Raw genomic sequence first — 27,831 nt, 5'->3', positions numbered from 1 at the left:
ATCTAGAGTTTATTGACAGTGACTTCCTGACACTGGTGACTGAGTCGCTGAGAACGGAGATGCTGTGCTGGACCTCATCCTTACAAACGAGGAAGAACTGGTTGGGGATACAGGCTAGGGCAGCCTTGGCTGCAGCAATATGAGATGGTGCAGTTCAGGATCCTGAGGGGAGGGAGCAAGGCATATAGCAGGATCATAACCATGGACTTAAGAAGAGCAGGCTTTGGCCTGTTCAGGGATCTGGTTGGAAGAATCTCTTGGGACACAGCTCTGGAGAGAAAGATCCTGGAAAGCTGGTTAATTTTTCAAGCATCGCCTTCTCCCAGCTCAAAAATGGTCCATCCTGACATACAGGAAGTCAAGCAAAGGTAGCAGGAGGTCTGCAGGGAGGACCAAGGAGCTCCTGACAAAACAAAAATGTAAAAAGGAAATGTAGAAGTGTAAGCAGGATCAGGTGACCCAGAAGCATGCAGGGCTGTGTTAGCATGCAGGGATGGGATTAGAGAAGCCACACCCCATCTGGAGCTGTGTGCTGTGGAAATGTGATGGGCAACAAGAAGGGTTTCTAAGGTACATTAGCAGCAAAAGGAAGACTAGGGAAAATGAGGACCCACTGCTGAATGGGTATAGGGACCTGGTGACAAAGGACGTGAAAAAGGGTGAAGTACTCAATGTTTTCTTCGCCTTGGTCTTGACTGGTAAGACTGACCTATAGGAATCCCAGGCACTGAGGCCAGTGGGAAAGTCTGAAGCAATGAAGACTTACCCTTGGTAGAGGAGGATCATACTGCGGAACATTTAAACAAACTGGATATGCACAAGTCCATTGGACCTAGTGAGATGCATCCATGAGTGTTGAGGGAGCTGGCCAGTGTCATTATGAGATCACTCAATAATCTTTGAAAGGTCATGGTGATCGGGGGAAGTACCAGAGGACTGAAAGAAAGCAAATGTCACCCATATCTTCAAGAAGGGTAAGAGGGAGGTATCTGGAAAATAAAAGGCCATTCAATTTTATCTCGATCCCTGGGAAGGTGATGCAGCAACTAATCCTACAAACTACTTCCAAACACATGAAGGACAGGAAGGTGATCAGTAGTCAGCATAGATTTATGGAGGGGAGATCATGCTTAATAAGCCCAATTACCTTCTATGATGACATGACTAGCAGCGTGGATGAGGGCATGTTCATTTTTCACTTTAGTAAGGCTTTCAACACTGTGTCCCATAACGTCCTTCGTAGACAAATCAATGAAGTACAGATTAGATAAGCGAACAGTGAGGTGAATCAAAAACTGGCTGAACTGTTGGGCTCGAAGCGTTGTGAACAATGGCATAAAGTGCAGCTGGAAGCCAGTCATCAATGGTGTACTCCAGGGGTTGACACTGGGGCTAGTACTGTTAGGCACCTTCATTAAAGACCTGGATGATGGGACACAGTGCCCTCTCAGCGAGTTTACAGACAAAATGGGGAGGAGTGGTTGATACACCAAATCAGTGTGCTGCTATTCAGAGAGACCTCAACATGCTGGAGAACTTGGGCAGACAAAAACATCAATCCGTTCAAAAAAGGGAGGTGCCAGGTTCTTACACCTGGGAGTGAATAACCCCATGCAACAGTACAGGCTGAGGGATAACCAGCTGAGAAGCAGGTTGGCAGAAAAGGGCCTGGGGGTCCTGGTGGATAGAGTTGAACATGAGCCAGTGATGTTCCCTGTGGCAAATAAGGGCAAACAGCATCCTTGTGCTTTATTAAGAACAGCGTTGCCAGAAAGTCAAGAGAGGTGATTCTTCCACTCTACTCATCAGTGGTGAGACACATCTGGAGTGCTGGGTTCAGTTCTGGGCTCCCCAGCATAAGACAGATACGGACATACTGAAATGAGTCTAGTGAAGGGCCATGAAGATAGTTAAGGGATTGGAGTATCTAGTATTTGAGGAGAATCTGAGAGAGCTGGGACTGTTCAGCCTGAGGCAAGGAAGGTTCAGGGGAATGTTACAAATATGTTGCTAAGATGTGTGATGGAGCCAGACTTTTCTCAAGTGGCAGGACAAGAGACAATGGGCACAAACTGACATACCAGAAAATCCATTTAGAGGAGAACCTGTTTAACTTAAGGGTGATCAAACATTGGAATATGGGGGGTTGTGTAGTCTCTATCCATGGAGTTACTCAAAACCTGACAGAACACAGCCCTGAGCAATCTGCTGTAGCTGACCCTGCTCCAAGCAGGGGCATTGGACTAGATGGTCTCCAGAGGTCCCTTCCAACCTTAAACATTATAGGATTCTATGATTTTTTTTCATAGATAATTTCCTTAAGTCAGAAAAACGTAGTTGCATTGTGCAAATCATCACAGCTGGTAAGTGCCAGCTATCTATTACAAAATTCTTTTATAGCATTACTTCCTGACTTCAGTAACTTATCTTTCACATATATTTTACTGCCAGGAAATGCAAAATCTGCTTCTTGTCCCACATATATTTCATAAGTGGCAATTTATTGCCTAGGTACTTTATCATCTTTTTACTTTTAAGGCTCTTGCATTAGCATATATAGGAAGCTTCATGGGATGTGGTAATTTTTAAAAAATATATTCTTTCACTTGTGCTAATTTTACTAATTAAAAATATCTTTTTCACCCCTCATAGTTTTCCGTGGAAAGCCATTAAGTATTTGGTAAGTTACTGGGGGTAGCTTTAAAGTTCTTAGGTGTGTTAGTGGAAGTTGTGACAGAAAGCTGTCATCACAGAGGAAAAACAGTGTTTTGAGCTTAAAGGCCACATCCTACAGTCCTTATGTATGCAGTCTGCATGGATACTTCATTCTGAGGAATAAATATGGTAACAAGAAACTGGATTTAGATTTATGCCCGATTTCACTGTAACAGAAGATGTATTAATTCTAAAAGGAAAACACATAGTTATAAAAGATGGTACTGATAACTCATGAAAACTGAGGAAAGTTGCTAAGTGTTTCTCATGAACAATGCTGAAAAAACCATTGCATTTGAACTGTTGAAACTTATCTTGCGTTCTGTTATATTTCATTGGAGCTTAACATTTGATGAAAATTCTGCTTTATAAGTGACTATACTCTCTATTTTTGTACTTACTGATATAGTCATTCTTGATTTGGGAAAAAAAGATAAGCTAAGTCTGCTAAATGCTTTTCAAAGTAGAACTATGCCCTAAATGACTACAGAGGGAATTGTCACTTTAGAGACTGGTAGTGTGAACCTTTCCACTTTCTTCAAATTATTATCTCAAATTCATTTCCAGCTAGAATTTATTCCTATATGATATGCAGTGGAATTCAACTTTCCTTTAACATTAGAAACCCTTTTTGACCATTCTGTATTAATAAGCAGTGCGGACTTTCTTACTAAGTTTACTTCAAAAGAGGTAGACAAACATAATGGAAATCTTATGGGAGTGATTGACTGCTTACAGTTTTCCAAGATGGCCTGTCTCCCATAATATCCTGGACATTGAAATATCACTTGTATGAGAGGTTTTGCATGGTTTGTGAAGGCTAGATACCAAAATTGCCTTCTGAACAGAGAACTTGGAATCATCTCAAGAGCTATGGCAATTGCAGACGACACCAAGTTGGGCGGGAGTGTTGATCTGCTGGAGGATGGAAAGGCTCTGCAGAGGGACCTGCACAGGCTGAATCGATGGGCTGAGGCCAACTGTATGAGGTTCAACAAGGCCAAGTGCCGGGTCCTGCACTTTGACCACCACAACCCCAGGCAACGCTACAGGCTTGGGGAAGAGTAGCTGGAAAGCTGCCCGGAGGAAAAGGACCTGGGGGTGCTGATTGACAGCTGGCTGAACATGAGCCGGCAGTGTGCCCAGGTGGCCAAGAAGGCCAACGGCATCCTGGCCTGTATCAGAAATAGTGTGGCCAGCAGGAGCAGGGAGGTGATCGTGCCCCTGTACTCAGCACTGGTGAGGCCGCACCTCGAATCCTGTGTTCAGTTCTGGGCCCCTCACTACAAGAAGGACATGGAGATGCTGGAGCGTGTCCAGAGAAGGGCAACGAAGCTGGTGAAGGACCTGGAGCACAAGTCTTATGAGGAGCGGCTGAGGGAACTGGGGTTGTTCAGTCTGGAGAAGAGGAGGCTGAGGGGAGACCTCATCGCGCTCTACAACTCCCTGAAAGGAGGTTGTAGCGAGGTGGGTGTTGGTCTCTTCTCCCAAGTAACTAGCAATAGGACGAGAGGAAATGGCCTCAAGTTGCGCCAAGGGAGGTTTAGATTGGACATTAGGAGAAATTTCTTTACTGAAAGAGTGGTCAGGCCTTGGAACAGGCTGCCCAGGGAAGTGGTTGAGTCACCATCCCTGGAAGTATTTAAAAGCCGTGTAGATGAGGCCCTTAGGGACATGGTGTAGTGGGCATGGTGGTGTTGGGTTGACGGTTGGACACGATGATCTTAAAGGTCTTTTCCAACCTTAATGATTCTATGATTCTATTCTATGATTCTAATTCCAGTGCTTTTTCCATCTAGTTTTAAAATTTGTGGTAGGAAGTGATTCTGAAGGACTTTCATTTTTCCAAGAGGAACTGAGGTCTAGTAAAGGCATTTCTAAGAACCGATATCTTAAGATGTTGTTTTTGTGGGGTGTTTTTCATGTGTGTGTGTGGGGGGGCGTTGCTGTGTTTGTTGGGTGTTTGGTTTTTTTTTTTACCTGTAATGCAATTTTCAGCACCATTCAAGCTTTGGAGGATGTACTGTCAAGTTTTGTGTGACAGATAACAATAATTTCCCTTGGGACAAGGTACTCACTTGCAAAGTCCTGCTGGAAGAGTGAATTGAATTGAAGGAAGTCAGTAAAGGGAAGTCAGATGGTCATTACAAGCAGCCATATACATTTCTACAACAGTTGCAAAGGCTGTGACCATTGCTTTGAAAGCAGGGAGTATCACATGCAGTAAAAGTTCCTTTGGAAGAATTGAGCAATTGGCCAAAAAGTTTTGTTCCTTCAAGACTTGGGAAGCAAACCTTTTGCTTGGGAATCTATATGATAAATGTTAATAATGGTTACTTCAGCAGATCAAAGGCATTGTATTTAGCGATGTAAGAGAAAGGTTAGTGGAAAAGGAGAAGTCTTAGGAACAGGTAGATTTTCATCTTTATCCAACAGTGCACCTTATTGGAAATGGTTCAGTCTTATTGGAACTCTTCATTTCTCTTACTGATCGTAGGAAAGTTGCAGGCGTTGTAGTTAAGATTTTACCCTTTTTATTGTAATTTCATATTTGGAAACTGTATTGCATATTCTCAAAAGAAGAGAAATGGGAGGCAAGTACAACGGAAGTAGCAGATGAAGTAATTAGCTTTGATTAGGTAGTGATTGATAACATCTTGTAATGGTAATACCATGTTATGTTAAAGTTTAAGGCTTTGTAGTGCATCATGTAGTACTCAGGGTAGCTTATCATTAGTAAAATTCTGCAGGTGTATTAAATAAAAGTTCAACAAAATAGAATAGACGGTTTATAGCTAAACTATTGTAATGCAGACTGGCAATTTAGGATAGTACACAACTATTTTACTACTTTTTTTCCCTCCAGTCAGAAAGGGCATGGCTTTGCTGGTTGGAGATGTATTCTTCGGGGATGAACATATCTATTTTTCATCCTGATTGAGTAACTGTAGTGGTTGTACTAAACCATGCTCAGTCTAATGGCGAAGTAGAAAAGTGAGGTCCTTGAATGCAGTGTTTCCAGTTCATCCACTTCATCTGGTTGCAGAGAGCTTATTTAACCAAAGGTCTTCATATTTGTCAAAGGAAGAATAGGAAGCCTGTGGCTCATGTCGAGTACTGGCGCTTAAAGCTGGAAGCTGAATCTTTTCCAGTTCCATGAATCTGTGAATAGAATAGTGAAGACTTTGCTGCATCCACTAAACACATAGGAAAAAATGCCTCTGTCATTATGGATATTTCTAATTTTGTTTAAAAAGACCGGTCCAGTTGGAGATGTTGAGATACCCATTTCTTTTTGCAAGATGCATTTAAAAAACCTCTGGTGGTTTGTGTTGGGTTTGGTTTTTTGTTTGTTATTCTTCTTACTTACAGTAAAAGGTTTTTTTTTAAAAAATACGACTATTCAGTGTACATGTCAACTCTCTTCAAGCAAGTAATTTAGTTTCTGCCTTCCATCAAAGTAATACACAAACAGGATTAAAAGCCAAAAGTAAAAACTAGAACATGAAATAGCTTTGGGAAACAAGCAAACTTAAGTGTAGACTTAATTCTTTGCAGAATTTGGTGTAATTTCTGGATTACTGATGCTCTTTTACCTTGTGATGACTGTTTTAGCTGTATGTACTCTTGGTGCGTGGTTATGTGTTAATTGTAACTTACTTGGTCTAAAGAGGTTAACGTGATGAACTTCAGTTCTTGCTTTGTTACTGTCAATGTCAAGATTAGAAATGTTAGATGCAACTTTCCTTGGGGCCTTTGTAATCTAAAAGTCTCGCTAATTTTCTTTAAAATGAAAATGGAGAAAGTGCCTAGTTTTAGAGGAGGAGTTGAAAAAATAGAGTATTCTGCAATTGTTGAAAATACTAATTTTGTTAATATAATGTTGCTTAATGGATTGTTTACACATTTATTTTTGGAATAGGGAGCCTCAGATTTTGGGAAATACTTCCTTCCTCAGCTTAATAAAATATGTTGTCTAAATGGTTGAATTGTCTTTGTGTTTATTTTCTTGTAGAGCAAGTCAGGTAGTTATGCCAGATATAATAGAGATTACTGCTAAAGAAAATAAAATATGTAGTCAGTTTGAGTACATCCATTTTTTTTCCTAAGAGTTTTTTTTCATACCCCTTCTCCCCTTCCAGTTTCTGGGCAACCTGATTTTGGTGTCTCTGCTTGAGCAGGAGGTTAGACAAGATTATCTCCAGAGGTCACTTCCCACTTCAACCATTCTGTGATTTTGGGGAGAAAAATAGCGAGATATGCAAAATCACGAATGCATGAACACAGTAGTAGTCCTCTATTCCTTCCTTCTCCCTCAAAGAGTGAGGGGCGGTGGGGAAGAGAGAAGAGAAGACAAGTATATGCAATGTCTTTGGTATTTGTTGTCAGGGACTGTCTACCTCATTGGTACTAAAAGGCATGGTTAATGCAGTGTAGGGTAGTTACAGTGTTAACTTGATGGTAATTTTTAGTCTGTCAAATTTAAAGTTACTTGTTTTCTGCTGTTCTTTGTGTTGCATACTGAAAAGGAGAGCTTTGCAGAAATATCTGCATGGGCAGACCATGTTTTATGGAGGAATGGGATTAATACATAAATCATGGACATGAGGGAAATGATAAGCAGTTGGGGCAGGAGAAAGGCAGGTCAGGAAACAGTAAGTTTGTGTGTTGTGCCTTCAGTCAGCTAAAAGCTGTGTTCCTAAGAGTTTTGGGAAGTACAACTGTCTTTTTTACTCATTTGTCTTTGTGCTGTCCTCTGAGTCAGCAGAAGCCCTATACTGTAATAGGATGGGAATCCCAGTTGTAGTTACCGATTGCATGTATCTAAACTCATTCTTCCATCTTCTTTCCCAGTTTCTCTACATGCACACACATGTATGCATGCCTTCTGCCTGAGGAACTGAGCTGCAGCTTTCTAACTGTGACTCAGCCTCATCCTTGGGAATTGTGAAAGACAGCTGACGAAACATACACCTAAAGGAGCACAACAAAACCAGACTCAAACACAAAGAAGTGAAATTTAAAAAAAATAAATCTTGGGTGTGGGAAAAAGGGAAATGATAATCACATTAGTTTCATAGACTGTTCTGTAAGCTCTTTGACGTTCTTTGTCTCCTCTAGCCTTGTCCCTTCTGGAATTGCTGTGGAAGGAGGAGGTAGCCATTATAGAAGAGCCATGTTCTGTGTTTTTTCAAAATAGTCTGCAAATGAAATAAAAATTTTAGCACAGTTCCTCAGTGGGAAAGTTTCTCAGCTTTTTTGTGTCATGGATTATGATCCTGCTTTGCTCTTTAAAGTGAAAATAAAATCTATTATTGATTGCCCACAGTCTAATCTCTTTATATGACCTGCAGCATTTTTACTTGGTCTCCAGTGGTTTGCCTTGGTTTTGACATTGTTCTCCCTCTAGGTTGCCAGTGGTTCAATCTTGAAATGTCTTAGTGAATCTTCTGGGTTTTTTTATTTGTTCTACCCACTTTTATTCTGGTTGATAACTTTGTACCAGAAGTTATGATAGGAATTTACCATGTGAAACTTAGAATTTTCCCTATTTCTTGGAAAAACAAAACTGAAGCTAGTTCACAGATGTATTATTTGTGTTCAACTGAACTATTGCAAGGTGTGTGACTGACTTTTGTCCAAATAATTAGAAATAAAGGGATTACTCAAACCTTGTCTACATAGCAACACTTAAGGCTTTTAATGTAAATTAACAGGAGGAATTAATTTAAAGAGCTTTAGTTGAGTTACATTAAACATTTGAGTTTATATTCTCTTTCAGAATTAGTAGCTTGAATTAAGTAGGTTTTATTTTACTGTAAAATTAAGTTGCATTGAGTGGACTCTACTAAAGTATGAAGAAAATTTCCAAATCGGTTTGAAGTACTTAAGTCCATTAAAGGGGAAAAAGAAAAAAAAACGTCAGATGGGTGTTTTAGGGAATTTCTATGCATAAGGAGATTTTCTTCAAAGTAGTGTTCTTCATTCTACTTGTTTTATACCAACTGAGTCGTCGTAATCCTATCCACACAAATATTTACCCTTTGTTTTGCTCCAAATTATTACTTCTACAAGTATGCTTTCACTGTTGACATCTATTCTGTGTTTCTTTGTATTACTGCAGTACCCAGTGGAGGTGAACTGAGAATGTTTAACCTGGACAGGTCAAACATTAAAAATCCCTAAGTTTTTTTGTGCATGGCCATCATAATTTTGAGATTCCACCTGATTGTTATGGATGGAATGTTTGTTTATGCTGTGACATCGGTAATTTCGGAAAATTTGAAAGTTGAGATGTTTAAGCTTGATTGAAGCTGTGAGCTTGACTAAGCCTGTGAGCAGCTTTGCAAACCAATTGCTGCAATTCCTAGGTAGCTTTGGTTTAGATTTGTAACATCTGCAGGCTATCAAGGGTAGGATATGGAAGATGATCAGTAAGGTGAAAGAGACACCGTGTTAGAGAAATTCTTTTCTTGGAACTGCGTCCCTCCTTTCAGCACGGTTTGCAAGCTTAAGAAACTTCTATTGTGTTTGTGTTGCAGACATAGAAGAACCAGCAACAGCAGCAGCAGTTCAGGATGACATAGGGCACTTTCCTAGGTAACTGTATGAATCCATCCCCCGACCTACAAAGACCATACCCCAATATAATATTTTTCCAAGCTATTGAGAGGTACCTGATTGTTACCATCTAGCCCCAGTTGCTCATGGTGAGCTGCTCATCATTTGAGCTTAGTTGATTAACTGTAATTGCAACACAATACCTCTAGATGTTGTGTGCTCTATGCTTCAGGGCTTATTAATAACTTCAAATATTTGTGATTTTTCCCGCTGTAGTCTCCATTTGTTTCCTATGCTATCTCTTTTTGAATTCACTCCAAAAGTTTAGCTGACTATAGTGTTCATATGAAGAAAAGCCGTTAGTGACCAGACTGTGTGTGCAATTGGGAAAAAGGAATATCTTAGCTGACTAGTGATATTGTTTTAAATGTTTGTTGATAATCTCTTTGCTTATAATGTTAATATGAATGGTAATCAAATAGGATAGGGAGGTAATTAAAAAAATAAATACCATAAAGGAAAGAGTCGGGGATTCCTGGCACTAATCATACTTTTGTCGTCACAAAATCATGGAGCTCTACATTTTTAGGATTGCTAGGTTGGATGGTGTATGCCAAAAAGTTTATGTAATCCTCAATTTTAGAATATAAACTCTAACTAAAACCAGTTATCAAGAGATGAAAATTTTCATATGTTTGAAGTCTCTTACACAATTATTTTATTTATTAGACACTAACACTGCATTTATTTTTTTAGAGGTTACTTTTGCTCTCGCGTTCAATCTTTCCAAGCAGTGTGTTTTTGCAAGATGTTAGTAATCTTAATTAAAATGTTAAATTGCATTGATTATTTTGGTTTTTTTATCTTTTAAACGTTAGCATGCTTTCCTTTAAAGAGAGTATATCTTATTTGTATGTTGCATGAGCAATATAAACTACCTCTTGTAAAATGAACCAAATGGAACAAATCATGGGTAGTAAATGCTACAAAATTACAGAAATAATTGCATTACCAATAATTGTGCAAATGTGTACAGTAGGACAATACAACCAAAGCTCTTTATGTGTTTCTGCACATAGTCAGTAAAAACATTGATTTATTTAATCATTTTCTGCCTAATGATCATGGCACTTATTTATCTGTAAGTCCTTCAGTCTAACAATTTTGGAAAGCATCAGCTAACTTCGGTTGTATTTTACAGGGGTGGAAGTCTCAAGACAGTTTAGTTTGTGAAAATTGGTTGTTGGATAGAGATACTCATGTCCGCATTGAGGAAGAGGCTGCAGCATGTGCTGTCTCTCTTCCCTCTAGCAGCTGAGAGGTGTGGGAGTGCATTTGATGTGAGGGGAGGAAACTGAGTGTGTTGCAGACGGCTGTCATAGAGCCTTTGGATAGAGGAATTGCATCATTGTGGTGAGGAGATACGGGGAAATAATGCACCAATCCAGAAGAAAAGCATCTTAACCATCTGCAGTGCTATACAGCATCTCTCTTAAACATGCATGGAACTTAAGTTGAAAAACAGGCAACAAGATGAGTATTAGGACAAAGGGAATAACATATCACAGGTCAATATTAATTCCAATGTAAAAAGGCAGTGAAGCGCTTTTAAAATGCAACACACTAAATCAGTTTATATAGAATTTTACATTGGCGTTTATTGTGTATCTCTAAAGAAATGTTATACTTGTGCATCTGTTTTCTTAGTGTCTACTAAAGAAGCTTGGAGAGGTTTTAATTGTTTTTCAAAGTCAAAAAAGGGCAAAAATTGTGTAACTGGAAGACTTGTGCAAAATCAGCCTCAACAGGTTTATTTCTTCCCAGTTTAGTTTTATGAAGGTTATGAGTCATCTGAGAGAGTTCAAGGACAGAAATGTAACGTTAAAAATTGGAAAAAATTCCTGAATTAAATAGGTTTTGGCTCAGTGTTTAGTCACTAGGTTTTTAGCCTGGTTAAGATTCAACCTAATTAAAGAACAAAAAGTCTGTAAAATACAAGTAAATGTCAGTACACAACTGTTTTTAGAAGATGGCAGCACTACTACCAGCTAACATAAATGAGACATTCAAGAAAAAGTTGAAAAAACCAAACTGCTACTTCCTCTCTCATACCTGTCATAACTCTTTTGTTAACAAAGATGTGTGTTACAACCTAAAGTGTTCTCCATTTGACAGAGCTGACCTAACGAACACTTTTAATTGCTTTTGCTCTTCTACACATCTCTTAGCTATTTTCATTCAATAAAATGAACTGTATCTTATACCAGCCACTGCACGTGTGCCTGAGCAAGCAAAGGGCTGTGCTCACCAAAAAGAGCACAATTACAGATGTACTTTCATTGTTGGAAAAAAAGTTGCGTTTGGAATATGTAGTGCAGATGGGAAATAAATGTAGGAACTACTGAAGTAGCTTGGGGTTTTCCCTTCATGTTTGAATTTCCCAACTATGCTTAATATCATGACTGCTGCCAAGCAAAGTTAGGTTTTTACAGTTTAATTCTACATTTGCTTCTGCAGGACAAAAAGAATTCAATAGCTCTCAGTAGTGTCAGGATCTTTGACATGAAAGGAGAATCTCATAAAGAGGGTATTTATTGCTTAAAAAGGTGGAAAAGGAGCAGTAATAAACTCCCTGAATAACTGGATTCTCCCTGACAGAAGTTTTAGCTGCTTTATTTTGCAGAACTGGTGAACATAACTATCCTATTAAGGTATTTCATGTCTAATAGCTATCAATGTAATTGTGCCTGAAAAAATAATGTGTATTTTATACAGGTTAACTTTTTAAAACATACCAGTTCTTTGGTTTAGATTTTGCTACCTTATCAGTAGGACTTGATCTCGTATCAGTTTTCTAATGAGAAGGAGGCAGTAGTATCTTATTTTAGAACCAGGTGCAAGATTTGTGTTCCATTCACTTAAATTTAATCCCCGTGTTTTAAGAAGACAACTGAGTTGCCTAACAGTAAGGCTCTTTAAACAGATTCTGTTTTGCATTAGTTCTTTAATGAAATAGAAGGAAATACACTTTCCTGTAGAACAGTATTCTTAATTATTTTCATAGCCCCTTTGATACATTGGGTGTTTTCCATGAAAATCAGTAATTCTGAGATTTACATGTTTCTCGTTTGCTGAAATAAGCTACACTTGTTGATCATCACAACATTTTGTAAGTATAATTTGATTTTCTGCAAATTTTTGGGTCAGGTTATGTTGCCTGAAAGAACAGGCTTTTACTTGGGTCTTAAATGCCTTATTTGTGTATGAAGGACTTTATATGGGCTCATTTTAAAGAGTTCTTCATGCTAAGGCATCCGAATTAAATATTTGAGATGTTATTTTTACGTGCAGAACACTGTTTATAAGTGCTTTTTAATTCTTCTATCAAATAAAATGAATAAAAAGGAAAAGTTTCCTGTGCTTGAAAGAAGGAAATGGCTTTAACAGAAAAAGGTAATAATGCTGCTGGAGACCTGTTCCTTCTTTTCAGGAAACTGTGTTCTAATGAATTTTCACCTTTTATAATTGCAAGGTAGCAAGAAAAGTCAACTTTTCCTGCTAAATGTTCACGTAGCGTAGATCAGGGAAGCTTCATACTACCCACAGGTATCTGCTCTCTGCATATGGCTTAGTCTGATGATTTTGTGTGTGTGTGTGGTGGTCTGTTGGTGTCAATTCCCCTCCTGTCCTCCCCCAGGTGCAAAGCACAGTTTATACTTTATGTTAGTTTACCCTGGTAGAAATGTGTGCGCTCCTGTGTTAGGAGACATCTTTCCTTGAATCCTCAGACCTCTCATACTGTGTATGCTTCCACCACCTTTATTGGGGTTTCTCTTGCCATTTACTGTAGTGTCAGTCACTGCCATTACTATCACATGGGCAGCAGAGGCATCAGTGTCATTGTTATCGAATAGAACAGCAGAGGCCAAAGGAATGTGGCAGTAGCCACAGAGGAAGGAGCCTCTTGCTTTAAAACTGCTTTTCTGACAGTTGCTTTATATTCAGAAGAAACTTAAAATTGGCCCAGTACAATACTTTTCAGTAAGGTTTCTTTTCTTACAGTGGTTGTAGTTTGTAGTGATTTGAGCACCTACTATTGGAATAGTTTTAGAAAAACACATTATGCTAATATTAGTTTAGAAATTGTACTAGGTAATTTTTATCTCAAACTTTTTAATTCTTCACGTGCTTTGTCAGCATCACTGATTCTGCTGGCTTATCACTTTATGAACCAAACATACGGATTTCATAGTACACTGAATTTCATCTGGTTTTGTGCTTCTGGGATTTCTGTATTTGTATTTTCAAACTTAATTATTTGTAGCCAGTATTGTAGAAGATGAAACTGAACGTACTGTGAACTTCCTGGTTTTATAAATGCTGATGTGTTTTCATGGACTTTTATTGTTAATAATGAGTCTTCTGGATTTCTAACACCACCACCACCCCCCTGCCCCCTTTTCTCTTTACCTCCCCCACATGCCACAACCACCACCCTTCTTTGGTTGTTCAAGGTAGATTCATACCAGGTGGCTTTGTAGTTTCATGCATTACTATTTTAACTTTAGACAGCTGCATCAGTGATTAGTTACTGTTCACTTCCAATACTGACTTTTTCTGAGATTGAATTAGTGTTAAAATACTCTATATTATGAATGTGTATGCTTTTTTTTCCCCCCCCAGGTACTTAAATAAGTGTTAGACTATGTTTTGACAACCGTATCTCCTTCTTCGGTATTTTTTGAAGTATTTTTGAAAGCATTTAGTTCTGGAAACTTACTGTCATTGTATCAAACTGTAGCTCTGGTATGGAAACCAGAAATCTGCCCTCTTGTGGGTAAATCTGTATGATGTACCTCAGTCACAGTATCTTATTTGAATGAGAAGTAGAGGATATTCATTCATTCTCTTTCTGCCTCTCTCCCTCATTCTTTAAGTTTTTTTTTTAAGGACTTCTTATGGACTGATAACTAGCAGAGATTCATGTAGTAACAAACAAGAAAAGTAGTTTATTGCAAAATGTGAAAGTTTAAAACTGGCTATGAGGCAAGGCTTCTTAAATTTCTAATAGCATGTTTGCTGATTTAAAAGAACAGAAAAAGTCCACTGCTCACCTAAATTATAAACTAGCTAATACATGTGTTGTACTGGTTTACCTTGTGCAGCTGCAGAAATCAGCTTTGATCATGGTGCTGCGGTTACATCAAGACGATGCTACTCAACATACAAGAAATGAAAACCACTTTGTAAAGTATTTTCATTCTAAATAAAGATTTCATAATCTAAACTAAATAAAACGTAACTGAATTTAAAGTATTTATTTAATAGAACGCTTTTAAAAAAGAAAAATACAGAGACCTAATATCATAGCCGTTCTTTAAAATTTAGTTTTAATCCATCTAATTTTGTCCATAATTATCTTCTCAAAAATATATTAGGTCAGTCATATGTAAGTTATTTTTTAAATCGTAACGAGTTAAGGAATAGCATGGGAAATGAAACATTTAAATGTACATAAGAAATTTGTGAATCCTGAGGTTGGTTACTTATCTTTGCATTACTGCTGAGCCTGTGTATCGCTGCACTGTTGTGGTTTAACCCCAGCTGGCAACTAAGCCCCACACAGCTGCCTGCTCACCTTCCCCCGGTGGGATGGGGGAGAGAATCAGAAGAGTAGAAGTGAGAAAACTCGTGGGTTGAGATAAAGACAGTTTAATAGGTAAAGTAAAAGCCACGCGCGCAAGCAAAGCAAAACAAGGCATTCATTCACTACTTCCCATCGGCAGGCAGGTGTTCAGCCATCCCCAGGAAAGCAGGGCTCCATCATGCATAACGGTTACTTGGGAAGACAAACGCTGTCACTCCGGACCTCCCTTCCTTCCTTCTTCTTCCCCCAGCTTTATATGCTGAGCATGACATCATATGGTATGGAATATCCCTTTGGTCAGTTGGGTCAGCTGTCCCAGCTGTGTCCCCACCCAACTCCTTGTGCACCCCCAGCCTACTCGCTGGTGGGGTGGGGTGAGGAGCAGAAAAGGCCTTGACTCTGTGTCAGCACTGCTCAGCAGTAACGAAAACATCCCTGTGTTATCAACACTGTTTCCAGCACAAATCCAAAACATAGCCCCATACTAGCTTCTATAGAAAAAATTAACTCTATCCCAGCCAAAACCAGCCCATGCACTTAAACAAATTCTTCCCTTTATTTTGTTTTCCACTGTTCTCATGCATGCACATAGCTAAGCTGTGGAAGAACTGATATGTTTGTTAAGGAGACAAGAATGTTTTTTAACTAAGAGGAACGTTTCATAAATGCAGAGCTTGAACCTTCGTATGGTAACCAGTGGTCAGAGTCCTCTTGTCATTTCATTGATAGTCAATGCTGCAATAGCTGAAAAAAATACAATTGCAGTTTGTTTCTTTTTTCTTGGATTTTTTGTGGGGTAATTTTTTTTTTGTTTGCTTGCTTGGCTTGGGGTTTTTTTTTCCTTCCCTAGTTGTAGTCTCTCTTCTTTTCACTGGACGATCCCTGTCTCTTTACCTCAATTGTTTACAACTTACTTTCATCCTCTCTTCCTCCCTTAATTCCTCCCTCACACCCATGCCTGTCCATTCTCTCTGAAGAGATTTTTTTTTCCCTGTTAGTTTTCCACTCTGTCATTAATCAGGTACTATGGTGAGAAATGCAGAATATATAGAGAGATGAGTTGTAGAGAGGATATACATGACACAGCCCAAACCTTGTGCCACTAAAAGCAGTCAGTATTTTCCATGTCCATGTTATGGACTGTTTTACCAACCACATATTTACTTTCTACTTTAAAAGAAAAACCAAAACTATGAAAACCCAACAACCCACAATATTTTAAATTTAATGTTTTGATAGGAATTTTCTTTGGAATGTTAATTTGCAGTGAAGGAGAATATACATAATTGACAAAAAAAAAGGGAAGAAGATAACCTCTTTATTATTGTGTATAATGATGATAGCTTTTTTATATATTATTCTCAATATATGCTGCCATTTCACTGTTTTCCTTTCTCTGAGGGGTTCTTTATATCAATTCCTTTGTGCACTGTAGTTTCTTCCTCCCTGAAATGTCTTTTATGATATCCGTTGTTTCTAATAAAGAAGCAAGAGCCTAAATAAGTATATTCTGAATATGCAAGACTGCATTTGCATACATGTAAATTGGATTTCTACTTCCATGTTTGAACTGCTACACTACACTCTAATGCATTGTTTAAAAGCTTTCCAATGCAGCAGTTCTCTGATTTTCTTAATTCAGCTAATAACAACTAACAGTTTCATTTTTTCAGTCTAGAAATGCTGTACTACTGGTAATAGCTACTGTACAAAGCTGATAATGTAAAATTTTCTAAATATTGAAAAATGTTTATTCTTCTTGACTAATTGTGAGCTGCTACAATGTAGTACTTTTAACACTTTTTATAGTTGGGGAATGGAGGGAGAAAAAAAACGCACAACAAAACTTGCCCGTCAGTCAAGCCATTAATTGTTTCATGCTGTTCTGATGTTTTGTATGAAAGAACCTATCTCATCTTGAGCTGTCAATTTTTTCCCTCTAACTGCTTGACATTTTAAATTCCTTAAATGAGTGAGTTTACTAATATTTTCAATGACATCAAATTTGAGTTCTAGTTTCACTGGATCTCAGTCTCTAGTTCTGGAATTGAATCCCACCTTGTTTGCCAGTTGTATAACAGACACAATTTTGCTCTCAACACAACAGATGTAGTATTTGGATCCAGATAGTCCTATGTGGTTTCTTCATATTGTGTTTGTTTTATAAACTAATTCCATCCCTTAATCCTATCAGTCTCTCTTTGTCTTTTGTTTACTCTCATCTGTTTACTCATATCATCATACTTACAAAAACTAAGTGTAAGAGACAGGCTTCTTGAATTGCCGTGCTTAGTTCCCGCTGGTGCAGGCAACCACATCCTGTCCTTTCTGTTCTATATGATCTGTCTTTAAAGTTAATGGTGTTGCTTATCTCTTCTACTCCTAATAGAAGGCTGTTCCAGAAGGTGGCAGCTCTGATGATGAGAAGCGCTGTTCTGATTTTCTTCTTGCTTGCATTCAAGTCCCCATTTATTGTTGTGTTAGCACTGCCCTGTAGCGTTCTTCCTTTGTAACCTTCTTTGACTGCCTTAGAGAGAGCAACCACATCCCCTCTTGACCTTTGTTTTGTTAGCTAAACAAACTAACCACTTCTACTCTCCTCTTACAAAGAAAGTTTACTCTTCCCCTGACCATCCTAGCTCACTGCATTTGCTTGCTCCACTCTCAGGTCTGGATCTTGCCAGTTCAGGTTTCTTACCGTGTGTCTGTGGAGAAGGTTTCTAATTTAAGTGTCTGGGTTTGGAGGAATTTTTCCCATTGAATATGTGTATAATTTAACTATTGTGGCAGTAATAGCAGGAAAGAACTTGAATTAGTAGTGACAGCCTCTGATTTTTACAGCTTTCACAGGTGATCAGGAAGGGAAGGTGAACAGATTTTTTTTTTTCTTGTTTTTTTTGTTGTTTCTGTGCCACATACAGGATTTCCAATAATACTGACGAGGGACATGGCCTTAGTCAGCTTTGATGCAGTTTCAGTCAGGAGAGAAGAGGTCATCCGATGTGACCTTTTTATTGTACACATAATTTATGTGTGAAAGGTGTTCCTTAATTTCTTGAATTACTAACCTTTCAGTGAAAACTTAAATTCTAAAAGTGTTAGCTCCTGTGGGTTTGCTGTTGCAGACTCACTGTTGGAAAAGTTAGGTCGTCTTTTTTTTTTTTTTTTTTTTTAAGAATTGCCTATTTATGGAACTAAGAAAGCACTAAAATTCTGTGTATATTGGTATTCGTTTCGGGTAAAAAACCTCAAGTATCGAGTAGCATTTGAAACTGCTCTGCATGTTTGACGTCTGTTTCCTCTTGGATTAAAAAAACCCAAACACAACAACCCACACAGAATATCTATCTGTAGCAGTTTCCTTAACTAGATTTCTAGTAATGTGCTATATTTTTAATAAACAAATGTAATTTAGTGGTGAGAATGAGACTGTGGCAGGTGCAGGAAACGAAGTCAGTTCATTCTCAGTTCTGTTTAACCTCAGTGTTGGTATTTTTTTCAAAGAATACAGTTGTGTGTAGATAGGGAAACTTTGGAAAGTTAAACTTTGAGCAGGAAAAAGACTTACAACATTCAGTTTCCGTGTCTTGCTTAGAGTCTGTAGCAGTGGTGTCCTATATATTGCCATTAGTGTGGCATAAGAAAGAATGAGATAATTACTAAGGAAATGACAGTGATCTTTTGGTTTGTAAGTGTTGTATATGTAATTCTCAAAAATGTTGGCCTGTAAAGTAAGTGTAAGCAAATCATGATTTCAGCATCTTCAGTAGATAACACAAATACTTAGAGAAGTCGTCTTTTTACTATTTCCCAAACTGTTAACATAGGTGCCTGACTATAATATATATCAAACTCCTTTCCTTTAATTTATTTTGTTTGTCTTCAGAAAATATCATGTTCAATTTTTGTCATTTCATTAGTATAATAGTGGATTGTAATGTGTGATCTTTGTAAATTTTTGTTGTTTTGGAACTGCAGTTGAAATTATTGCGATGATTTTTTTGTTTGTTTGGTTTTTTTTTTGTAGCAGTGTGGACTTCGTTACAGTTGGGTTCTTTATAGTTAGTGAAAACTGAGTGAACAAATTCCTTTTTCAGTAGTTGAAGATAAACTGTGCTGTTTTACAGGAAATAAAGAAGCTAGTTCAGTGGTAGCTAAACCTTTTCTTTTTGTGGAGGGGGTGATACAGTTTCTGGTAATAGTTTGACCAGACAGTGTTTAATATTAGAGAGATATTTTCAGATCAATTTTGAAATAGCTGCTGCTTTTAAAATATACTAAGATTTGGTATTTGTCACTTTGTTTACTTCTTGATTTTTGCATTTGTAAATTACTCCTTTTGTTTTTGCTAGCCTCTTCTTATATGAAAAACATCTCCTTCTGAAAAACTGGGAAGTGAATATAGCAGCTAATTACTTAAACTGGTTATGCATTAAGTGCTATTCACTGCAGTATGAACTAGCAGAAGTTTTCTTACCAATTTTTGAGTTGGTACTGTATAACCTGAGCAAATTTTCTTTTGATTGCCTTATCTTGCATCTTTTTGTGGTGAAGGGCTCTGCTTCTGTGACCAGAAGCTTTGCCTTTTGATTGCTTAATACCATTTGATATTTAAAATATACATTGTTCTACTCACTCTTGACAAAATTTACCTAGTATGCAGCTGAGAGTATGGTCTGTATTTCATTTATGTTACTGAATTTAGAATTCTAAAAAAGTAAACTGAGAATTTTCATTTGGTTTTGTTCTTTCTTTTGTTTTTTTTTTTTGTTTTTTTTTTTTTTTAGTGCTTGGGAGATGGGAAGTAATGATAGCTGGCACCTGAACTAAAATATCTGTGTAGGCACTACTATCCCAGAACTTCAGGATGAATGGGGATATGCCTCATGTTCCCATCACTACTCTTGCAGGGATTGCTAGTCTTACAGACCGTAAGTACTCTTCTTTTTCTTGTCTTTGCTATGCTGTTTTCTGCCGCTTTGGTAAATACCTGCATTTTCAAAATACTAAAAATAGTTTTATTTCTAAAGTTCTTAAAGGTAAATCGGTTCAAAATCAGATTTGGCATTAAAAATGTTAATTTTGTCATTGCTTGAATTTTAAAAATCTATTCAAATAAAACATGCTAATTTAAACATGAAATGAAATGAAGTGTAGGTTAAAAAAACCCTTAAGGAAACCTGAAAAAAAATACAAGAATTAATTGTTTGTTTGCAATATCATTCAGTAGCATATCTGGGTACCCCACAAATAAAGAAAAACATAAATGATAAAATACTTCTCTAAAACATATATCTTATCATCTTCACTGAAAAGAGAGAGAGAGAGGATTAGACTGATTTTCAACTAACTAAAGAGAGTTGTGGAATATGCTGAATATACTTGAAAGTTAGTCCCATAGTTTTGGACAAGGTACAAAAAAGTTGTTACAATTAATAGAACAAGAATGGTGCAAAGAATGGCTGCTAGAGTGGAAGTAAGCAGCTGAACCTATGAGTCTTCTTTCTTAGCTGTTCAGCCCACAAAAGGAACAGATGAGGTGTGTATACTGTCTTTAAATATGTCAGGAAGACAAAATGTAAGGAAAGGAAAAGAAGTATTTACATTAAAAGCTGATACTGGCGCAAAACCCAATGGTTATAATGCGATCAAAAATAAATTCCTAGTGAAAACTAAGAGGAGATCTATTATTATTATAATGAGGTCCTAGAACAACCATTGCAATAAGAGCAGTTGGGACAAAGGTGCATCTTGTTTATGAAGTGTAAGAAAGAGTTTATAGCTCAGTTGTCTGAGGATAATTGGACTCAGTTACCCAGGTGCTGCTTCTGAGCTCTTGTTTTTATTATTATACTGTTCAAATTTGGAGACTTTCCAAGAGACGCTGAAAGTATATACCCAGCAATTGAATTTAATTCCCTGCAGTAAAAAAAGCAGATATATTGGAGGGGAAAAAACCACTTCTTCATGTCCTTCTGATATTCTGAAATACCAAATTGAAAGATGTTGCTTATGTATTGAGATGTGTATATATGTACCATTATGTATGTCTAATAATGGACCATCAGGATGCAAATAAGAAGTTTCCACCCTATGGGCAGTTTTCCAGCATTAAGTATTTGCAGGTAAGGTTCTAAAGAAGGTCAAAATACTTGACTGGTAGAAGGCACTAGCCAGACTCCTGGTGCAAGAGTTTCTTGAAACACTGAACTACTTTTGGTGGGATTAGCCCTTGTATTACGGGCATTTGCTTCTTTATCTATCATATTTATCTGATGTTTAGAAACTCTGGAGCAGCTGAAAGAGAAAGGTTTGTAACTGCTTCACCTTACTTTTCTCTGTGTGAAAAGAAGCAACTGGAATGGACAAGACTTGTTGCCCTAAAAAGACGGAGGACATGATGACTAGAGGCAGTAGAGTAGGCTAGTTAACTAGCTGAATTTATACTGTTTTAATAAATATGTTTTGCTGATCTTGTGAATTTTTCCAACATTCTGGCACATTCAAGGTAATCTGATGCAAGTAATGAAAGCTAGCTATTTTAACATATTATACGCTTCTATTTGAATTGCAATTTATTGTTAAAAACAGTAATGATATACATTATGTAAGGGGGGAACATGCTGGAATTCCCTCCGTCCCCGCTTTTATTTTTAAAATAAAGAATTTCAAAATATAAAAGAGCCAAAAGAGTATATTTCACTGAAGTTGTTTTTTCTGAAGCTATTTCTAATGCTTCAGTTAAAACCTTTATCTCAGAGCTGTAATCTGCCTGGGAACTTGAAGTTAGAGTCAGCTTGTTTTTGTGGACCCATGAAAGTAACTTTTCTATATAGCTGGCTTTTTGGCCTCTTCTGGCTTACTCTCCTCTTCTCTGTGTAGCTCTGCCAATCATCTGGTCAAGGCTTCTTCTATGGTACACTTCCCTGTTATGTCTGTAGACCTAAGAATGTCCTCTGAAAGTATAGTGTGCTTATTTATAATCCCATTGAAATATTGTGATGGTGTTTTCATTAAATCTTTTTACAAAGATTTGTGAAGAGGTATATTAACTGAATTGACATTTTAGTGATCATACCAACCAATTATATTAGCCTTTTCTTGAGAAGATGACTTACATAGAAATAAATGCAACAAGAGAATAATAAACTGAGAATTTAATTAGCGGCTTAAATTGGTTGTTAGGTTGGTTGTTTTTTTGGTGGGTTGGGTTGTTGTTTTTTTTTTTTAAATTTACCCTGACCATACAAAGTGGGAACACTAATTAAATATGACGATCAGAGTGGAAAACTTGAAGTATATGCTGAATGCACTTACAGTACTGCACGCAACTACAAGGATTTTGCATTTCCTTCCTTTATCAATGCTTTTGGCTCCAAGAGAAAGCTGCAATACTGTAGTAATACTTAATATTCTGGAATGTTTAGAAGTATGTTTTTATTCATTATACTTGCATTAGCACAGTTAAATATTTACAGTAATTCAGTAATACAACTTGGGGACTTGTCTGCATTACTTTGTTTAAAACAGAATCCAGCCTCTGTGTGTGCGCGCGCGCGCGCGCGTGTGTGTGTGTGTGTGTGTGTTCATGATTTTAAAAAATCCAGAAATCTTCCCTATATTTTAAATGAGTTGTCAAGTTTTTTTTCTTAATCACATGAGGGAGTCCTCACACAAGAAGGTGTCCATATTTGTACACTTGTGTTTCATCAAATGATTCTGAACTCCTTTTTGTTTTCTGGTAACAGTTTTGAACCAGCTGCCTCTTCCATCACCTTTACCTGCTACAACAACAAAAAGCCTGCTTTTCAATGGACGGATAGCTGAAGAGGTGAACTGCCTTCTGGCTTGCAGGGATGAAAATCTGGTTTCACAGCTTGTCCACAGTCTCAATCAGGTGTCAACAGATCACATGTATGTATTTTGAACTTCAACTATATCAGATCACCATCCTTATTCCTTGAAATCAAAATTAACTGGATTGAGAAGGATGTTTGTGAGAATCTGAAAATTAGAACATGCAGGTTTTTTGTTAGACTTGCTTAGCAGATGACTGCTATATAAGAGTCAAATGTTTTTGTCAGCCAGAACGTTAATAATTGTCCGGCAGCCCTTATGCATAACTGTGGGGGTTATTTTATAGATCATCTGCTTATTCCATTCTTGCTAGTAAGGAGTGCAGACCTTGTGGTAATGATTGTGCAATACTCATTTGTGTTCCACTTTGGTTAATAATGTGCAAAAACAAATTATATACCCACAAACAAAAATTTTTGAAACACCCATGTAAGATCCATTCTGATTAGGTATTGAACATAAATATTTTAAGAATTGAACCAGCAAGTGTGCTAATGTATTTTCTTCTTGTTAATTTTTTTTTTTCCCCCCTGCTGGTGTCCTTTGAATTGTCTTATGTTGACAGCCCTGTCTTTTTCCTACATGTTCCAATCAATTGTTTTGATCAAGCGGAAGTAGCTTTTAAAAGTCCTCAAAGCAAACAATAAGTGAAAGCATAGATGCATTTATAGAAGATCCATTACTTTTTTTTTTTAATGGTTCAGAGGGAATCCTGTGATATCAAAGATATGCCAATTTCCATTTTTAAAATAAAAGATTCTCAAAGCATTGGGCTGCAAGCTGAATGTTATACTTCATGCGTATGTTATTTTCACTCCTACAGTAATACTTTCTTGATGTTATGCCAAAGCGTTCTTTTACAGAGAAGATCATGGTATAAAAGTGGGCATAAGAAACTTTTTGTAATAGTCTGAAACCGACAGCCATGTATATATAAGTGCTTAGTAACAGAAAATAATTTTGAAGACTAGTAGGAATTACCTCTTCTACCATTCCTTAAAGAAGAGAGGTAAAAAAATAGAGGCAGGGAACAGTGCTTTGCAGATTTGTTTTTTTCTATATTTTAACAGTAAATTGTCTTCTTTCATTTTGGTTTTGTTTTTTTTTGGTTTTTTTTTTGGTTTTTTTTTTTACTTGACTCATAGTTTCTTATAATTTGAAAATGCATTTGCCTCTTTATTTGCTTACTTCCACAATTCCAGAGAGTTGAAAGATAACCTTGGCAGTGATGATCCAGAGGGAGATATACCAGTCTTGCTGCAGGCTATCCTGGCAAGGAATCCTAATGTTTTCAGGGAGAAAAGCATGCAAAACAGATACGGGGTACAAAGCGGTAAGGATTTTTGATTATTTATTGATTGCATTTTATGTTGTTCTGTAAGTTTAGGGGACTGATACTAACCCCAAATATATATGGAGCACAACTGTGATATTTATGCCTTACCTTGTATTTGATAGTGATATAAAGCTATGTACCTTTATATCTTCTAAGAGTGATTGTATTAGACTAAGGATGGAAATAAACTCTACCAGGTGTTTTTATAAAAAATGTTTAATTTCACTACAAAGTTTAATTTCTAGGATGAGTGATTGGATTTTATTTTAAAAATAATTTTATTTGAATTGCTTTATGGCTAGGTTCATATATTTGTCTTAGTAAATAATTGAAGTTGGAAAAATATGCCTGAAAATCTGTATGATTATAGTGTACCATTGTAGTGGTAGTTCTTAATAGTTCTGGGGTAAGGAATAAGGTTGAAGGAACCTACTTAGTAGCTCCTCCCTGTCATTCTATGTCTCAGCAATTTGTGATGCCCTAGAGATTTTTCTGTTTTGACAGCTAATTCTCTTCTGGGGTGTAGTTGAGATATACTGCTGAATAGCAAAGATGAAGAAGGAGAGAGACCAAGCAAAGGATTAATTGGACAGATTCTAGTTGTAGATCTGGAGAATTGCACCTGAAGTATGTTCTTTAAATACCAAACTATGAAATGAGTAGAAGAATTTCCAGAGTTTCCGCAGTGTGAGGATAAAGCTTTGCTAGCACTGTAGAGATGTAGATAGAAGTGTTACTGGAGTCTACAGGGGATAGGAAGTGTTGGGTGGTTTTGGAGGGGAAAAATAATAAAATGAGATTATTAGGTTTGTTCACCTAGGCTAGTGAGTAAAAAGCTGTACAATATTTGAAAAGAACTTGCTAAGGACAGAACATGTAGTGTTCCTTGAAAGAAGGCAGAAATTTCCTGGAATGAAAATGTGAAAGGCAGTGGTAAGTATTTGTAAGTTCATTGATACATATATACAGAAATTTAAGCTCTGCAAATAGTCTCCAGATCCTGTGTTTAGTGGTAGCTGTGGCAGAGTATGATTTTTCCAGCTGTGGGAAGAGTTGTGACTGTCCTGCCAGTTTGCAGAGTGGTCTCACAACGAACAATATGCTGGAATTAGAGTTTTCCACTGGTTTTGTAGAGTAAAATAATTTTTTGCCAGTGCAAAAGGGAGACATCGTTTTTGAAATTACCTGTTCCAGCAGAGGCTTTTGAAAGAAAGAAGACAAAGCTAGTTAATTTCTTTCTAATTTTTGCTAATTTTGTGCTTCACAAGGAGAAGCACATTTGCAGCTTGATTCAATAGGGTAAGAATAATCCTTAATGAAATAAAAGCACCTCTATCTTTAGTAAATGTGCTTTGGCCTATGCTTGAAGGAAGGTATTAGTACAGAATAGAAAATAATTCGATATGAAATGTAAAAGAAGAGTTGATGTTATTTTAGTAAAGTTAACAAAGTGGTTTCAGAGAACCAGAAGAGATGAGACTTTAAAACTCCCTTGAATATTTGATTTTATTTTACGTAATTGTGAATACTTGTACAAGTGCAAGCACTGCAATGTAAGCGTGAAATCTGAAAACTGGAAAGGAAGGAAGAAGCGGGGAAAAGCATAGCTGTAGACAAAGTATTTTGAGAGGAAGAAGGCCCTGGAGTGAACGTTTGGAAAAGCTAGGTGAAGTGTGACTTTTCAATAGAAAAAAGCCACATTCTTACCTGGAAATAGGTGGATCTTTAAGCTAGATGCTGGCAAGTTGTGGTAGCCTTATTAGCTGTTAGTATGCCCCATTCAGATCTCCAAGGCCAAAGGAGGCTATACTGATGTGTTGGGCAGCAAAGGTTGGGTTTTCTTCTGCTTTCTGAACACATACTGTAATCTCTGTAGCGTCATAATTTGTAGAACAATTGAGGGTTTGGTAGAGATCTTATGTAATGCATTTTGCCAGCTAGAAGAATGAAATTTAGGCTCTTTTCTAGTATTTCAAATTCATCTCTTCTGCTTTCCTTACTGTCTTCCTTCTGAATATTGTCCTTCTGCCTTCTGTTGAATCCAGCATGCAGTGAAGTCAGTGCTGGGTACTGTGACCCAGTATTTGTAATGCCCACAATTGAGAAATAATGAAGGCAGTGGGACCCCTTGTCTATTTACTCAGCCTGGGATGGGTCTGTGCACCATGATCCCTTGAGTGTCAGTTCCAGCATTAGTATGGACAAAGTGAACTCAAATTCATTTCTCCTAGCCTTCATTTCTGATGCAAGAACAGGAAGATCACCTGGCTAAAGAATTACATTAAACACAGAGTAAAATTCTTGTTTCAGTACAGTTTGTCAGGAAATAAAGGCATCTTCAGAAAGCTAAATACTATGTTTTGAATTCTTGTGAATATAAGGTAAAGCACAAGCAGAATTCTGTGCTGATGTTTTTTCCCAAGTTCATATTGATCTGTAGTTCAACACTAAGTTTAGAGCAAGAATTGCTTTTAGTTATGATGAACAAACAGTGCAAGAAGGATGTATTATGTGGACACTTCTTTCATTTTGTGTGCTGAGCTGGCACCCTCCACCTTCCCCCCGCACCCTATTGTTGGCATATTTCGTTTCAGGTAATGTAGCAGCAATGTTCGAACTCTTATTCCCTGCCTTTTGATAACAGTCCTGTTGTAAAAACAGTCTTCATACAGCTTAGATTTTTAGATTAGATTTTTCAGACTGTTTTCTATTACGAGGTTGTCTGAACAGACTGAGTCACATTACTATGCGACATCAGGGTTAACTTTGTACAAAGGCAAAATGTTAATTTTATTTTAGACCTTTTTCATCAGATGACAGAAAATTCTGGGTGCCATCTTGCAAGTACATCTGTCTTGCATCTTATTGTATATGAGTGAAGTGGATTTCTTTATAATTATTTATTTAAAATTAAGATACTATTTAGTTTCAGTTTTCGTAATAATTTTTTCTCTTTTCCCTCTCAATACTTTGGCTTTGTCTTTCAGCAGGTATGTATTGTAAGATCAGCTAAAATAATATATTGCAATAAGTTAGTATTCATAGCATCGCTTAGGGTTCAGAAAGGACTTAATATTCACTTTAAGCTCTTTATCAGAACTTGTGAATTTTGGAGGATTAAAATCTTATGCATCTTTCCATAAACAATAATTACTTGGATAATTCTTTTCATTTGTACAAGACTTCAAGTGCACATGTCCCTGTAAAAGCGAAAAATTTTGCAGATGTACGCTTTCAATAAAAGTGTATATTTAACTGAAAAATCACCTGCTGGTGAGCAGTCCTAGCTTAAGCATGCATGATGCTGTAATACAGTTTAACTGTACAAAACTTTTTCTGTGACCTGAGCTGTGTTTTTATGCAGTGCATTCTTTGGCATTTAGTAGGAATGCTAAAATGGATTTATGCATATCACTTTTTTCCAAGCAAAAAAATTATAGTCAAGACTGGGAGTATGTGTTAAGGAAACTTGTTCTAGTAATGTTACTACTGGGATGATATTTTCTCAAACCTGAACATTACCAACATTGAAAATTAAGGTTGCATTTAAAATAAATTCTTAAATATTTAAGGTACGAAATGCACAGTGGAGCCATAAATCTGCTGCTTAGTGACATGACAACAATGTAAAAAATGTACACGAAGATATTTTAGTGCTAATAGCCACAGACTAATTTCAACTCCTTTTTAGACTAAATGTTTGGAGCTTATTTTT

General features: G+C 37.2%; 1 protein-coding gene across 7 annotated transcripts in view; it reads left to right on the top strand.

The window, feature by feature from the left end:
* NIPBL (NIPBL cohesin loading factor) overlaps window positions 1–27,831 on the top strand; it is a 160,318-nt gene that overhangs the window by 38,021 nt on the left and 94,466 nt on the right. For 6 of the 7 annotated variants that reach the window (XM_075137831.1, XM_075137836.1, XM_075137835.1 and 3 more), the window contains exons 2-4: window positions 19,711–19,854; window positions 22,672–22,837; window positions 23,983–24,113. In XM_075137831.1, coding sequence (XP_074993932.1) covers window positions 19,791–19,854; window positions 22,672–22,837; window positions 23,983–24,113 — 361 coding nt within the window. In that variant the 5' untranslated portion in view covers window positions 19,711–19,790. Of the gene's footprint in view, window positions 1–9,257; window positions 9,316–19,710; window positions 19,855–22,671; window positions 22,838–23,982; window positions 24,114–27,831 lie in introns of all 7 variants that reach the window. The other variant, XM_075137829.1, reaches the window with a different exon arrangement.

This window comes from Calonectris borealis, chromosome Z (genome assembly GCF_964195595.1).
Source record: "Calonectris borealis chromosome Z, bCalBor7.hap1.2, whole genome shotgun sequence".
Lineage (NCBI taxonomy): Eukaryota > Metazoa > Chordata > Aves > Procellariiformes > Procellariidae > Calonectris > Calonectris borealis.
Note: the sequence above shows the minus strand (reverse complement) of the source record. Positions and strands in the feature narration are given on the sequence as shown.